Source organism: Geospiza fortis, unplaced genomic scaffold (genome assembly GCF_000277835.1).
Source record: "Geospiza fortis unplaced genomic scaffold, GeoFor_1.0 scaffold763, whole genome shotgun sequence".
NCBI lineage: Eukaryota > Metazoa > Chordata > Aves > Passeriformes > Thraupidae > Geospiza > Geospiza fortis.
In genome coordinates this window covers 48,600-64,430 of record NW_005054550.1, presented here as the reverse complement: position 1 = coordinate 64,430, position 15,831 = coordinate 48,600, and the positions used below count along the sequence as shown (strand labels likewise).

Below are 15,831 nucleotides of genomic sequence, written 5' to 3'. Positions count from 1 at the left end.
AAATGTAAACCCCTTCCCTCTGAATTGCTATAAAATTTAAATTAGGGGCTCTCAGGCAACCCATATGGGAGCAGGAATAACAGTTCTTTATTAGGGAAGAAAATAAAAAGATAAAATAAACAATGCAGTAAACCAAAACAACACTGACAGAGTCAGAACACAACCTGACACCCTGTTGATCAGGGTGTTGGTGGCAGTCCCATTGGAATTCTGGGTGCAGTCCTCCTAGAGTGTCAGGTGTGGTTCTCTTGGAGCAGGGATCCTGTAGAACGGGTGTATTCTTCCTCTGAAGATCCAGTGGAAGAGGAGGCAGCTGCTGTTCCTCTGGGAAATCCAGTGGACACACTGTGTGGTATTTGCAGAATCTCCAGATTATATCCAGGTAGGAATGCTTGGCTCCTCCCTCTGGGCGGAGCATCTCCCAATGGAGCGCTGTAGTTCTTATCAGTCATGCAGTGACATTCAATAGCCTCTTATCAGCAGATGTCCCCTCCCAAGGGAAGAGTGATTGTGGAAGAGATAAGGAAAAACTGCCCACTTGACAAAAGACAACTGCCATACAGACAGCAAATAGAATATATCTTGCCTTGCAATCTGGAACAAGATGCTACACACCAAGTTTCTTACAGGGAAAGGTGCCCTTCTCTCTATCACCAGGAAGGCTGTCTTTTACCCACAGCAAACTGGCCAGTACAAAAACAAAGGATATGGCTGAAGATAGTATTTGGGTGTTTTCCTAAATGTATGTATCCAAGACAGCCTTTGAGTCTGGACTGAGGGTAGGTCTACCTGTAAGATGTATTTTAATTCTTATTCAGAGTTGAAAATGACACTATTGAATCTTGTGACAATTCTAGGAAGAGATAGCTTCTGCTGTGAAACACTCACTTTTTATCCCATCCCACATCACTCCTATGGCCCAGGCAGCTGCATTCTCATTAAATGCTCCTTGAAATTAGGACTGACTTACTATAGATAAACTTTCTCCTTCATGTGCTCATTCTACAGCAGGATAGTGTTCTGGTTTGCTTAACAAGACTTTTCTAGTAGGCACCTCTCCCCTCCCTCCTTTTCTTCCCTGTCTTAACTCAAAAGGGAGCTCTCCTATGTTTTTCCAGGAACAGGGCTGGTCAGCAGCCAGCCACCACAGCCTGGTTTGGATCTGGCACTGGCTGGAAATCTCTGCTGTAATTCCCCTTTTTCCCAGAGTTGTCAGTCTGCAGCCCGGCAGGGAAAAGGATGCAGGTGGGTACTCTGTTACGTGGCTTTCATGGACAGTTTGTTTCCCCCTGGTCCTTGACAAGGCTTCTGCAAACTCTGAATTCTGGAACAGCCATGACAGAAAGGCTGCATTTGCCACCTCCCATAGGTGACAAAGTTAATTTGTCAGAAGAACTGTGCTGTCTTGCAGCTCTGCAGAGCCAGCCTTGGATCCATGTGCAGCACTCTGAAGGCACAGGCTCCCTCGCCAGAAAACCATTGCTGTCACCATCTGCAGAGCAGTCACTGAGTCCAGCTGAGCTGAGCTCCCTAGAAATTAATTCCCCATCCTCAGACACCTCAAGAAGATTCTCATCCCCCTGTCACGTGCACCTGTGGTCTCTCCTTTCCAGCCAGTGTTCAAGAAAACTTGAAAGATTTAATTGCTAGGAGTACTGAGGGACATATTCTTTATAGGGACCTTAGACATGCTGGGGGACAAGGACAGGATGTCTGTCCTCAGAGTCTGCACAGAAAGCACAGAATTGCTGGGGACCATCTGCTTATTTATTTATAAACTACACATAATGTTTTATTTATGTAGTTTCTCAGGACTTTGAGGATCATTTGGCTTTTTCCTAACCAGTCAGGGGCTGTGATAGTACAGCCCTCTGCACAGCACCTAATTTCAAACTTCACTGCCACTTATTTTCAGAATTTTCTTTATGACACAGTGTCTTCCTGTAAGAGTTGGAGTAAAGGATTATGGCAACTTACCTTGGATTTAGGGAAGTACAAATCCCTTCCCCTCATCACCTTGAAGAGAGCCATCAGTAATCCTTTCTGGAATGGACTGATTTATTTCTGTTTCAGACAGCATAATTTTACAGAGCTTCTTGCTTCCTGGCAGAAGATTCTGAGAGCTACCAAAACAGCTCCACACTGGTAACAGTGAGACTGCTCCTCTGAGCTACAGTGCTCGAGCCACTTACAGCCAGAGCTTGCAGCAGAGATGTGCTGCTGGCTGGAGCTGGAATGGAAGGCAGAGCACAACACACCAGTGCCAGATGGCATCTGTGCCCTGTCCTGCACCCATCAGGCAGCTTCAGTGAGGCCCAGACCCCACTTCCAGATGAACTGTGTGGAGCTGCAGAGCTGTGCAAGGTGCAGCCTGACCGCCCTGCAGGAAAAACAAGCTCCCACTGAATCATCTGTGCAATACAGACCACACAGAAATGCTGTGTCTCCAACAAGCTGCCCTGCTTGCTGCCTCTCCCATACACTTCTTCCCACACCTACCTCCTGGAGAACTCCAGCTACCCCTCAGATAAAGCAGTTCCACCCATTCCATCTGGTCAGGCAGGGAAAAGAGCATTCCTGGTGATGAGTGTCTCCTCACAGGAACTCCACTGCTCTCCCAGGAGCACCAGGCAGTGACAGAAAGTGCTGGGCAAAGGCTTTGCTTGGAGCTGGCAGTTCTGTGCTGAACAGTCAGGAGAGAGAAAACCTTCTGCTTCACAGCTGGCAGTTGCACACTGAACTCCCTGCACTTAATTTGTACAGAAGTGTACATTCTGTAAAGACCCAATGAAAATTCTTTTTGTTCTCCTATTTAACAGGGTTTCATTTTATTAATATCAGCAGGAAACAGATATTAGACAAAGTAAAGTTCAGTACGTCACTGTATATCTGCATCTCTAAATATAAAGCATTACTTTTTTTTTTACATTCAAAATTTACAGCTTCTATATTCAATTAAAATTCCCATGAGTTAGAATACAATATGCATTATTTTAAATACAGATCAGGAAAAATAACTCCAGCAACATTTAAAAGAAGGTTACAGCAGCAGGATTCTGTCTAAAAATTGGGTATTATGATTTAAAGTATCTCTTCTTCAAGTAGGCAAGAGCAAGCAAATAATTTAAGAGTAAAATGACTGTTCTGGAACACAAACCCATCCAGTTAAGATAATGTTTACATATGCTGAGCAATTAAAATACATTCTATGTTTAAAACATGGACAAAAGATTAGCTGTTCTAAAAGGCTGATACACAAATGATGTCACACAAAGGCTCATCACAGTGCTGTACCTAAAATTATCCTTAAGTCATCATAAGATCTCACCAAAAATTTATACTGGAAACTGTTCCGAAGCAAACAAAAAGAAGCAGTGTCACAAACTAATCAAATAATGGCAACAGCTTGCTTGAAAACCCTGCATCTGTTCCATACCATTGGCAGGAATTACCTTGCTGTATTTATACAGACTTAATATTTATGGTAAGGGAATTATGTATTCCACTCTGGGTTTACTTGCATTTTACAACTGTGATACTCATTGCCTGCAGCACCCCAAACAAAAAAATAGTCTCTAAAAATGAGGGTAAGCTCTCCAGGAGAGTGCAAAGTGCATTATTTTAAAGAGTGCATCTTGTATGTAGCTCGTTCTACAAATGCAGAACAAAAAGTGCTTGTTACTGTACAGACTGACATGCAGCATATTTGTGCTTTTTAAAGGCTTCTTATTAATTGCTGCTCTTCACTAGCAGAGGGGCAAATCCTTGTATTTATCAGCCCTTTTGTATTATGGAGAGGAGGAGAAGAGGAGGGGGAAAGAGGGAGAGAGATTTGAACAGTAAAATGCAAAAATACTCCACAACTGTTTGGAAAAGGGTGGGGAGAGTGGGGGTTTGGCTTTTACTTTTCCTCCTTTCTTATTGCTAGCAGCTGGTACTGGAATTGACAAAGTGCCCAGGAACCAGGCTAATGTCACCCATCAACCACCTCCACTGTCAAAAGCAGGCAATACACAAATATTTCCAGTTCATTACTACATGGAGAAAAACCCTCTGAATACTGCATGAACCACACAGGAGCTTTAGAGAACGCTGCAGACACACTGTTCTCCAACTGGAATGGTTTTCAAATGATGCAGCATCTTAAACCCAAGATGCTTTAATAACCTTCCAGGCAAGGGTCATTAAAGTAAGAGAAACTCTAACAGTAGTTCTACTTCTTAACATGACTGAACACTTTTTTATCTCTCTATTTTATATATATATATATATTTATATAAAATATATATATTATATACACACACATACATATACACTTCTATATGTAAAACGCGAATGCAGAATTTAAAGATCCCGAAACAAGTTTGCATTCTAGGCAGGGGTTCCTTTGTGCTTTGAAATCCTCCCTCCCCGCGGCGCGTGGGGCTCAGCAGATGTCATCCACCAGCCTGGCCCCGTTGATGCCGCGGTAGGTGACCCTGCTGGGGCGCACCAGCACGCCGTGGTTCAGCCTGCAGCTGAAGTAGCGCCTCTGCCCCACCGAGCCGTCGTTCTTGCCCTTGGCGCTGCGGAGCTCCAGCCCCAGCCACACCCCCGGGGCAAAGTCGGTGGGGCCGATGTACCTGATGGTGCCCATCTCATTGGAGCTGCTCAGCAGGACCTGGGAGCCCTCGTGCAGCTTCACGGGCCCCTCGCAGGGAGCCGCGCTGCTGCTGCTGCTGCTCCAGCTGCGCCGCAGCACAGAGCTCTTGGATCTAGCCAGAAAGGAAAGGCAACAAAACAAGTCTTTTTTTTTTTGTTATAAAACATCCAAGGGGACTCTAATTCAAGGAAGTGCAAGGGGGGAAAAACACACCCTCAAATCCCTTTTTAGAAAAACTGGGTTAGATCTCATGTAACTAACAAACCATGAAATAACAGTAACAGGCTGCTGCACTCCGCAGTCTGAAGTATTGGAAAAGCAATTTCCTTCACCCAGTGCTAGGATCTACAGTATTTACAGCAGCTGATAGTATTGGTAAATTAAGCCATACAAAACATTTTATTTGGGGCTTAAAACAGTTTAACTGAAACAACTTTTAACACACAACTGTCAGTCAGGATCACCAGAACAAAGTGAAGTCCTTTACCAAGAGCCTCTGAACTTCACCCAGCTGTGTGAAAATACAAGAATTTGGAGAATATGATTGGAAAACAACTTTAATGCCAACCTGAATTCTAGGACTGCACTCCTGGATGCCCATGGAAGACCAGTGTACTACTGGCTCATTTTGGAAAAAAAAAGAACATGTGAAGGTCTAGATATCCTCTATGCATGAAGGGGTTTTTTTTGAGCAAAGCTAACAGCCACTTGAAACTCCTAACACTCACCTAACAAAGGCATTTCTTCTATTTATCTCCTTTTGTGAAGAGGCAGAAGTGCTGCTTAGACTGCGTCTAAAACCTGAATGGAAAGATTAATAAGCTGTGTAGGACTTCTTAAGAAAAAAAAAAAAGACACCTTTATGAACACATATTCTTTGTGGATTTTTTTATACTGCTTCCACTACGTTTGCTGCACATTCTCCCCTCTAATTTGGAAATTAAATGATGAAATTTCTCACGAACATATATGCCTATAATATGTTTGGCTTTTCAGAAGGAACAAAAATTAAATTAAACAAACCAAACAAGAGCAATTTGAAGGCCTTTTCACAATAAGCTAAAGGAGAGGAAAAGAAAACCAACTACTTCAAGTACCTCACACAAGTTTTAGTAATTTCATAGGCACATCCCCCCCCATTGATCCTTTCATCAATCTCAATTTGTGTTAAGGAGCAGGTTCCATTTCCCTTTCCCTCTGATCAGAATGCAATATTAGCAGTGAGGGAAGACTGCCAGCAATCATAACTGACAATTCTTCCTGCCAGTAGAGTGTTAAGATCAATACAGTACTGCACAGTTCCTTCTGCAGGCTAGATTTTCGGGAAGGGAGCAGCCAGACTACTGGCTAGCATTTGGGGTCCCTGAAAATCTCTTGTGCTTTTGGAGAAGCTGGCTTTGTGCAGATGGTTCAGGCTGCAGAGCAGGGCCTCCCTCACCCAAATCCCAATGTCTCCCACTCCTACCTGGAAAAGTGTGAGTTACTTTACTCCATGATGTCTCTGTGAGAGAATCCAGAGAACCAGTCAGTCTGAAAAGCAATAACACAATAAAGAGGTCATTTCAACTCAACTCTGAATAAACCTACTGGCTGCTTGTCAAATATTGATGAGGTTTTCATTCTTTCCTTCTCCATCTGCCCCCAAGAGACACCAGCATTACTGCTGCACTCAGGCTGCTGTGCAAGAAGTGCCTGGAGAAAGTCAGAGTATTTGAGTTACTTGCCTTTCACTCACTGAGACAGCAGGTATGATTCTGAGGCAAGTTCCTAAGAGTTTGCCTGAGCTGGCTTACTCAGAGAAATAAAAGCAAGAACAAGTCTGGCAGAGTAACTACATACAAATACAGGAGGAAAGAGTACAGAACTCCTTGGATGCTCTTCCTGGAGCCTAAGGAAGAGACTACAAGCAAGTGGTGCGTGCTTTGGTTCCTCTGTGCAGTTAGCTGGGATAAAAAGAGCCTTTTTTAGTCATGGCCAAGGGCAGCTTCCTTTTATAATTGAATTTAGCAGAACACATCAGGATTGGGTCATGAAACTAAGGTTTAATTCATGCAACTAAGGTTTAATGAACACAGAGTATCAGAGGCCCTGCAATAAAAATACTTCAGGTAGTTTCAAGAGAAACAGGAGCCTCTAGTTTTACACTCCGCTTTCAAAAAGCTGATCTAATACCAGATTTTTAATGGAGGTTATAAACCTACATTTGCAGAAGAAAACATTTGTATCTTCTGTATGTGTTCAAAAATTTGTTCTAGGTTGGAAAATGTATTAAGAAATCATTTGGCAGCCCCAACATGACCAGAGCTGCAGTGCTCACCTCTGTACACGAGATGGAGGTGCAAATATGCCATGTCTGGGAAGGCAGCTGAAGTACTGCACTCCTCCCACGGAGCCATCGTTCTTCCCATGGGGCTTGTCCAGTTCAATCCCACACCAGAATCCTACATTGCAAAACAGTAAAATCAGGGCAATTGGAACAAAACTCTACAGGCTTTGCTTCACCTAGACCACTGGCACAGTTGGCATTCACACACATCAAGGATAACAGTTTCTAGTCAGAAAATATCAAGATGCTAAGAGAAAATAGGAATATTTAAAAATAGCTATCTATGCAATTATGCAAAAATTGTACTCTAATCTAATTATCTCAGCATTTTTATATGCTTTCAATAAAATTATTGACATTTTAATTAAATACAAAAATGTTAAAACACTTGAGGAATATATATATACATACTAAAGTAAAATAGATTGTTACTGGCCATAACTGGCTACTGGACAACAAAGAGACAGCAAGGAGCAGCACTGCTGTTTCACATTTCCCTCTTCATTCCTCTGACCACATGGTTTATGCCTCATCTGAGATCATCAACAGTAAAATTAAAGTTTTGATATTAATTCATTCTTTCCCTCTTTCTAGCAAGTTATAATTAATACAAATTGCAAGGTTGGTCATGTGATATCAAGAGAAGGGTGCAAAAATTGGAACTGGCCATCAATTAATCTCATACAGAGCACTGAATAGGCAGCAAGATGTTAATGAGCTTGATCATTCATAACCTGTGATAAATGTGAGCTAATTACACAAAGGTGCTAAATTTCATACTCCATTAGTAGTCCTTATGCTATCCATCCCCAGAAGATTCAGAATTTAATTCAAGTCACTTGGTACTAAGGCACTGGATAAAACCGTAATTCTAATTATCAGCTCAAGAAACTCAAGAAGACAGCTTATGAATTAGAAGGGCTCAGTATATCAGAAGTTCTCCCCTTCCCACTTTTAGAATTAAATAAAGACCTGCATTGCAGCAGAAGGAACAAACCTTGGATAACTTCCAGAGCTTTGATACACATTAGAACTGAAATACTTAAACATGCATCTGCTACATTTTCTATAAATTACTGGGTTAGCAAATGGTGATGATTTGTCATCTTTCCATCCTCACTTCTTACAATAGTGTGTTTTCCTCCAAAAAATTATGCTGCTGATTTAAAGCAGAGAGGGAGGAGACTTAACATTGTCAAACAGCTTTCAGATTTCACAGTTGTCAGTGTATGTGGGAAACAGTCCTTTTCTCCCTGATCACTTTGTCAGCAGCAACACAAAGAGTGGTGACATTGAAGTGTCCCTGAGGGCACTGCAGTACCTGAGCAAGGGCTGCCCACAGTGAAACTGGGAATGGGGCAGGGATGAAACAAGTACAGGGCCTGCACCACGACCTTTGCATCCTGACGGGGTTTTTTAAATGCTGATGCCACCCAGTGTCACGACAGAGCATTGCCACCAATCACACAGCCCTCAGCCAGAGCAGGTGCTCACACCATCACTTACCAGTGCTGCTGCATTACTCTTGCACTAACATTATAGACAGGGCCATAGAGAAGATAATAATAGATTCAAAACTGATTTCCGCAATGCAGAACAACTGGCTGCCTTTGACAGCACTTGGCTTCACTGCAAAGTGCTTTTTAGCAAGGGGAAGGGAGAAGCTGAAAGGGAGAAGGATGAGAAAACAGTGGTGGGGGTTGGGGCTTCTTGAGATATTTGGATTTTATTAATCTTGTGACCTAAAGGTTTGTTAGTTAAAATTTTAATGTTCACAGTTACCCTCTTAAAGATGCCAATAAGAAATGAGACTGATACATGGCATAAGAGTGCCACTACTGCAAGAGACAAGCTGTGTCAAAAAGCCTTAATACAAAAACTAAGGAGTAAAGGAATGTGATCTCAATAAACTATATACCCCTTTGGAGACTAAACTGAGGATTTTCAGAAAGCTTTGTTATGAAGTTGGAATCTATGATCCTTGTGGGTCCCTTCCAATCCAGAATATTCTGTGATTCTGTAATACCTACAACTTCAACATCAAAGTATCTCTTCTACATAAAGTGGACAAATAAAAGTCACATTTTAAACCATTATTTTTTCCTGACAGTTGCATTAAAGAAAAAAAATATTCAGTGAAACACAAGAGAGAGAGGGGAAGAGAGAGAGAGAAAGAACAGACTTGGAAACAAACCAATTTAAATTTAAATTTAGAATTCTTTTGGAAGGAGTGAGGGAAAAGATAGGTTTCCATTCATGTGCTCACATGTAAGCTATTCCATACTGATTTGGAAATATGCACAGAGCACTGCACATACCTGGTGCAAATTTTGTTGTCCCACAAAATCTAACAGTGCCTGTTCTCTGTCCCACCACCAGTACTCTGTCTCCAACCTGGATTTCTCCATCAAGAGCATTTTTCCTCGTGGTTGGGGAACTATACAGCCCTGGTCAAGAGAAGAACAAGATCTGAAATTAGTGAGGTTAAATCTTTAAGAAAGTTTTCAATAGCAAGCCAACTGATTAGTGAACAGAGTATTTATCTCTAACACAGTGTACCTTCCACACATGGCAACACAAATTTTGCTTAGACAAAAACTTGCTTTGTGCAGCACAAAAACTGAACTACAGCCTTTTCCTTGCTTTGAAAAGGTACAGTGACCAACTCTAAAAACGCTTTGCATCTTGAAGACATTACAAAAATCTTTCTAGAAGTTGCCAAACTTAGGTTTATGGTTAAATTACTTCACAAGTGTCTTTCTTGAACTATCTCAGATTCTGAAACAACACAAGCAGTTCTACACCAGTACTTAACACAGCAGTGAACTCCCCCCTGTGAAAATATACCTCAGTGCAACAGACCATACCAGCACTAGTCTTAGATGAGGCAGAAGACACTCTGGTCAGGGCCTTTTTACTGCTGCTCATTGAGTTCCTCTTCTTGGAGTAATTCCGTTTGCCTTCCAAGGAGGCAGTAGAAGAGGAAGAGCTGCTGTACCCAGGAAAACCTAAAGACATAAATGAAAGTTGTCCTTCAGGGATTATAATTTGGAAAAGGACAGATTAAATAGAAGGGAGAGCTTCTGTAACATGGAAGTTATCTGCTCTCCATGGACCACAGATTACAAAGTGAAGAGCCAAAGTTAGAACTTGTTATGCAGCGCTTGCACAAACACGTATCAGGAATGACATGGGCGCACATGACTCCCCTGCCTTGGGAATGTGGTGATAGCTGATGCTAGAAGAGGTCTCCAAAAGCTCATCTTTATTATTCTATGAAAGTTAATCTAAACAGTCCCAAGCATATTTATTAAAATACATGAGCTTTAGTAATAAGAGATCATACCACCAGCTTTTCAGCATCCAGCCTACTAAAGATTTGATGAGAAGTGGAAGGAAGGTGGTATTATGTGAGTGAATTATTGCCTGGATTAAAGCCTACTATATTCCATTACATACTGTATTAATATTAAAATCTGTACTATAAAACAAGAATGGGAAATAAATCACTTTTATTTCCATTTGCAAACCCTAAAGTCTAAACTGTCCAATAAGACTTATGTTCATCTTTCCTACTTCCTTTTCAAGGCTCTTCCTCTTCTCCCCTTTCTTAACCCCTTCTGCCCAAAATGAGGCAGGGTACAGCAAGACACATCTACGCCTCAGCTTATCAATGTGAAAAATTAAAATAATATTGCTTATCAAACTTTCCAGACTTTTGAGAAGCTTCATCCATTAGTTTTGGCAAACAGCTTAATATCGACACAGGGTTTGTTTGCTCAAGGTAATTTAATTCTCCAATTCTGCAAAACAGTAAGGAAGAACTGAGGAAAGGCAAAGGCAGTGGGTCCAAACAAAAGTTGAGGACAGAAACCTGAAGGCTCTGAGATACTCACTGCAGCTGGACTACAATAAAGAAAATGCAAATCACTGACTAAATAGTGACTGAACAGGCAAACTTCAGCTCCATGTCCAAGGTATAAATACACATGCACATTTGCAAACATACACTACATGTACTTATTTAAAAGGATTCACTGGAGGTCAGACCACCATTTTTACAGGGATGCAACAAGAACTGCTCCAACTAAACCTGTCATCAAGATACTCCATTTTGTGGGAAATCACAGCATGGGAGAAGGAAGAGCAGGAAGGACTTCAGCAGGCCATATAATTGATTCCTTTTCCTTCAGGCAAAACAATTACTTGTTACAACACTCCTGACAGGTGAGTATTTGGCCTGTTCTTAAAAACTTCCCATCAGGGAAATCTCAAGACTTCCTCAGTAGTGTATCTCACCACATAATCATCCCTAGTGTTACAGGGTTTACCCCCCACTAACATAAAACCTCAATCACCAACAGTTTCAATGAAGGTTTTTTTACTCCCACTACACATGCAGAGTGGGTTATACCAACCCTTGTATTCCAAAGCTTCCACTTTTATACCTCTCATCTTCTGTCTTTTTAATCACACAATCACAAATTTCAAGTCTTTACTCCTAAGTCATGTTTTATAAATCCAATTGTTGCTTTTTTTTCTGAATTCACAACTGTTCACTCACAGAAGGTATAAAAAGATGCTTTCCTTCACAGACCTGCTGGAGCAAGCCCAAAGGAGGCCATGAAGATGTTTAGAGGGATGGAGCACCTCTTCTATGTGGAAAGGCTGAAAGAGTTGGGCTTGGCAGGCCCCAGAGAAATCTCACTGTGGCCTTTCAGTGCCTGAGGGGGGCCTCCAAGAAAGATGGACAGACTGTTCGTGGGTGGAAGCAGTGACAGGACAAGGGGTAGTGGCTTCAGACTGACAGAAAGGAGGCTTAGGTCAGAGATTAGGAAGAAATTCTTTCCTGTGAGGGTGGGAGACACTGGAACAGGTTACCCAGACAAGCTGGGTGATGATATTTAATGACCCTTGATGATCTTTAAGGTCCCTTCCAAGTCAAAATAGTCTGTGATTCTGTGCTTTAAAGAAGGAATATTCAAATTCACACTTCAAATTACTCCAAAGAAACACTGCTTTTACCAACACTTTCAGTATGATTTTATAGACAAAACCTCAAAGGAGACACAACTTTTAGGGATTGTTCAAGACAGCTGAAAGGTCCCTTTGTGTTTCAAGTTCAGCACATTACAGCTGTGGTAGATGTTATCCAATTGTGAAACTAGATAATTGCAGAGAAAGATTCACATGCAAAAGGCACTCTAAAAGTTAGTTTCACTTCTCACATTTGAAAAATTTCACATTGTGAGTCTGCCATGACACACCACCAAGACTGTTAAGCACGGTTAGATGGTAACACTTTATTACAGAAGCATGAACATACAGATAGAGGAGAGGAAAAAAAGGCCAACAGAATATTAAAACCTAGGCAGCAACAACACAGGGTAAAAGGTCTCTCTTAAAAATCTCAGCTGGTAATTCTGCAGATCCTCTGCAAGATCGTTTACTAAGAGCCACCTTTAAGGGCTTTTCTATGTTCCTGCCCAAGTGTTCAGACAGAGGTGGTTACCAAACCAACACAGAACACCAGCCAAACATCCACATGAATTACTTTGCTCCTAGAAAACCAAATACCTACAGCCTGCTTGAGACTTGAATTAAACAAGCATGGCAACTTTTTTTTACGGTGTAGATACAGGGCTTTTACAGAGGTAGGGCAGCAATAATACTGCTTCTACCACACAAAGAATTTTTCTTAAGATGTTAAAAAAAATTTAAAATTATTTCATTACCATCTTTTGCAGGTACAGTTTTTCCCCTGTTAGCAGTCAGAAAGTTGTTTTCAGAAGCACTGTCTCTTTTTGCAATATTTAGGCCTATAAAAAGAATATATACAATTGAATATACACATCCTAACAAGTAACAATAATTTTACAGGAAAGTCACATACAAAAACAATTTTTGCAGATTATGCAGATTTGCAGACTACTGGATGCATGAAAAAATTGATAAAACTGTACAATTCCTTAGACACTTCATAAAAGGGTAAAATGAGAACTGCAGAATTGTTTTGATGGATAAGCACAGATATTAAACACCTTAACGCATTAAACCAGTCCAAACTATCTTGCCAAACAATAAAAAAATGGTTTATAAAATACTAATTTTATATTGAAGGAATTTTATTTAAATCTTTCAAACATTCATATCTATAACATTCACATTAATAGACTTAAGGTCTACTATTCATCAGTATGAATTTCACAATTTCTGCTTTAAAGATTACACATCAAGGTTTTGAGAGAGATTGGGAGATCAAATCTTCATTCAGACTACAAATAATGATGTAAGCATGCCAGTATGATTTTGAAGAGCCTAATTCTCAGAGCAGCAATGTTGTGATGTGTGTAGGAACTCATACTCTCACCTAAGTTATAATTTGCAAACCGTCATTTTACATTTCTGACAGTTTCCTACCCTAACTCAATGAAGAACAAGCTTATCTAAGATTTATCCCCTCCCTGTCATGAAAGAAAAATCACATCTGTTTTATTTAACTACATCTCTCAGCTTAATTCAGCCACAGGGACTGAACTAGTTCATGAATATAGAGTATTTCCCAAATTTTTATGGCCATTAAGGCATCAGATCAAAAAACTAGTTGTTTGTGACTGATAACACATTTCTTAATTTTATCTCAGTAATCCTTTTCTTAGAAATTTGAAAAAGATCTTTTCTCATCAATCTGATGGATTATTCAAATCCAGTAGAATCAAATAAAATTTCAAAAACCCTATACAATATTATATTTTACTTTGCAGCTTATAACCTTATCTACAAAAACGTATTAACTTCTCTTGAATCATTATAAACCAATGTATTCCAGGGAGACAGTTTAAAGGAAAGAAATGTGACCTGGTGATGCACATAAACACTGCAAACCCAGCTTTGTCCTTGCCCCACTCCTGCAAACCAATCAGCCAGGCATGTTAATTGCCATGGAATTCTGTGCAAGGACTCCCTGCACACAGCAGCTTCCAGACACATCCAGAGGATGTAAGCTCTCCTGGGCAGATGATGCTTAACTCCCCCTGATTTCTACCTTAAAGCAAGGTATCAAATGTTTCAATTTTACAAAGACACAACTGCACCTTTGGGACAGAAAAGGTGAGTTATGACTGAACTAGGTCAGTGACAAAGGGAAAGTCCCTCCCATTATAGCTTAATGGGTTACAAACAGCTCACAGTAAAGTGAATCAAGCACTGGAAAATATTTAACAGAAGAAGTCAGCTTGGATCTGCTCCTGAGCAATACTCCTAACAAACCGCTTATCCCTAGAAGCTTTTTATGCAAGATGCCCATTTATAAATAGCTTGAATCTTGTGCTAATTGTAAATACAGACACTTACTCCCCCCTCAATCTATGCAGAGAAAAGTTACATAAGTCACCCAAAAAGCTGTCAAAATGCATCTTTTCCTGGCACCAGCCTGCTGCATTGCTTCTATACCCTGCATGTTTCAGGTTAAGTGTGCAGTGTTTTAGGGTGCTTGGGTAAATTCCATGGGAACCTGTGTTATCTTTCATCCTTTAAGCTGTGCTGCCTTAGTGTGAGTCACCTGAACAGGGCTCAAAAGGTGGAAGAAATGCCAATGAAATATTTACTGACATTATTACACAGGCAGCCAAACACGGGGGGGCAGATTATGCATGGCCAGCACTGCACACAGCAGGGAAGAGCCTGTTCTCCAAACAACTTGGAACCTGAACAGTCAGAAAACATGGATCATTCACTCCACAGGGAGGGAACTTACACAGAAGGATTAAGTAATTTGAGCAAATTACTAAGAAAGTAAACCAGAGCCAGAGACTGAGCCTGTAACTCCAATCAGTAGACTGAGGCCTTATTACAAGGACAACCTCTCTCTTCTAATTTGGCACTGGTTTTACTCAGATAATTTAATTAGCAGATAAAACACAATGAGTTAAATAGTTTCTTTATAGAAAGAAAATAAATCTCTTCAATTTCTAGGCATAAAGGTGTATAGATTACTTACTAGATTTTCATTCCTTGCAAAGTCTCCAGGAATATCTTACTAAATAGAACCTCATTAAGTTGAGACACTTAACTGTTATCACAGCCAATTAGAAATTACTTTAATGGCTCAAGAATAAATGTGGTAAGAGGTTCTCTATATAGAGCATGTAAAGAGTAGAAACTGTCACAGTACATCAGATCACTGTAATCACAGCTCCACACAACGTCCTTCCAGCACCACTCCACAGGCCAGTGAACTTCCAACCAGGACAACATGGAGTTAATGAATACCTTACCACCTCATCCCAGGCTATGAACTAACTCCAAACAAGAATTTTAATACCAAGACTTACTAATTCTTGAAGATTAGTATCCCTCCATCCTGTGTCAACATGCAAGAAAATACTCACCAGAATTCACTTTGGAAGTCACGTGTGTCACATCTACTTTCTTGGATTTGACCAAAGGCGAAGAGCGCGTGGAAGAGCTTCGTACGGAGCTTTTCTTGTGATCAGAAGCCTTGCTTATTTTGGATAGGGGTGCAAAGATACCTGGAGAGAAAATTGTATGTGCCAACAAAGAACCATGGATAATGGTAAAGTAATGAAAATTTGCAGCTACTCTCTCACACCAATTAATTCAGGGTTTTTTTTTAGCCACCGTCAGAACTTGCTATGCTGACAAAGCACTTGCAGGGTAGGAAGGACAAGTTCAAGAGAACAGTGAAATCAAAATCCTTATCAAGCAACTTGAACAGAGTAGTTGGAAACACTCAGACTATCAATTAGAATCTCCTTTTTGTCCTAACAGTAACATACAGTCTCCACTGCTACAAAACACAGCACCTTTGTATGCCCTGTGTGGCCACAGCACCTCAATTAAA

At 40.7% G+C, this 15,831-nt stretch overlaps 1 protein-coding gene across 2 annotated transcripts in view; it reads right to left on the bottom strand.

The window, feature by feature from the left end:
- Window positions 1-2,797: 2,797 nt before the first annotated feature.
- The window catches only part of CLIP4 (CAP-Gly domain containing linker protein family member 4), a 30,086-nt gene continuing 17,052 nt past the window's right edge, over window positions 2,798-15,831 (bottom strand). For both annotated transcript variants that reach the window (XM_005429483.2, XM_031064035.1), the window contains 8 exons: window positions 15,359-15,499; window positions 12,704-12,787; window positions 9,836-9,976; window positions 9,287-9,415; window positions 6,960-7,083; window positions 6,108-6,172; window positions 5,371-5,443; window positions 2,798-4,754 (listed from right to left, as the gene is read on the bottom strand). In XM_005429483.2, coding sequence (XP_005429540.1) covers window positions 4,427-4,754; window positions 5,371-5,443; window positions 6,108-6,172; window positions 6,960-7,083; window positions 9,287-9,415; window positions 9,836-9,976; window positions 12,704-12,787; window positions 15,359-15,499 — 1,085 coding nt within the window. In that variant the 3' untranslated portion in view covers window positions 2,798-4,426. The remainder of the gene's footprint in view (window positions 4,755-5,370; window positions 5,444-6,107; window positions 6,173-6,959; window positions 7,084-9,286; window positions 9,416-9,835; window positions 9,977-12,703; window positions 12,788-15,358; window positions 15,500-15,831) is intronic.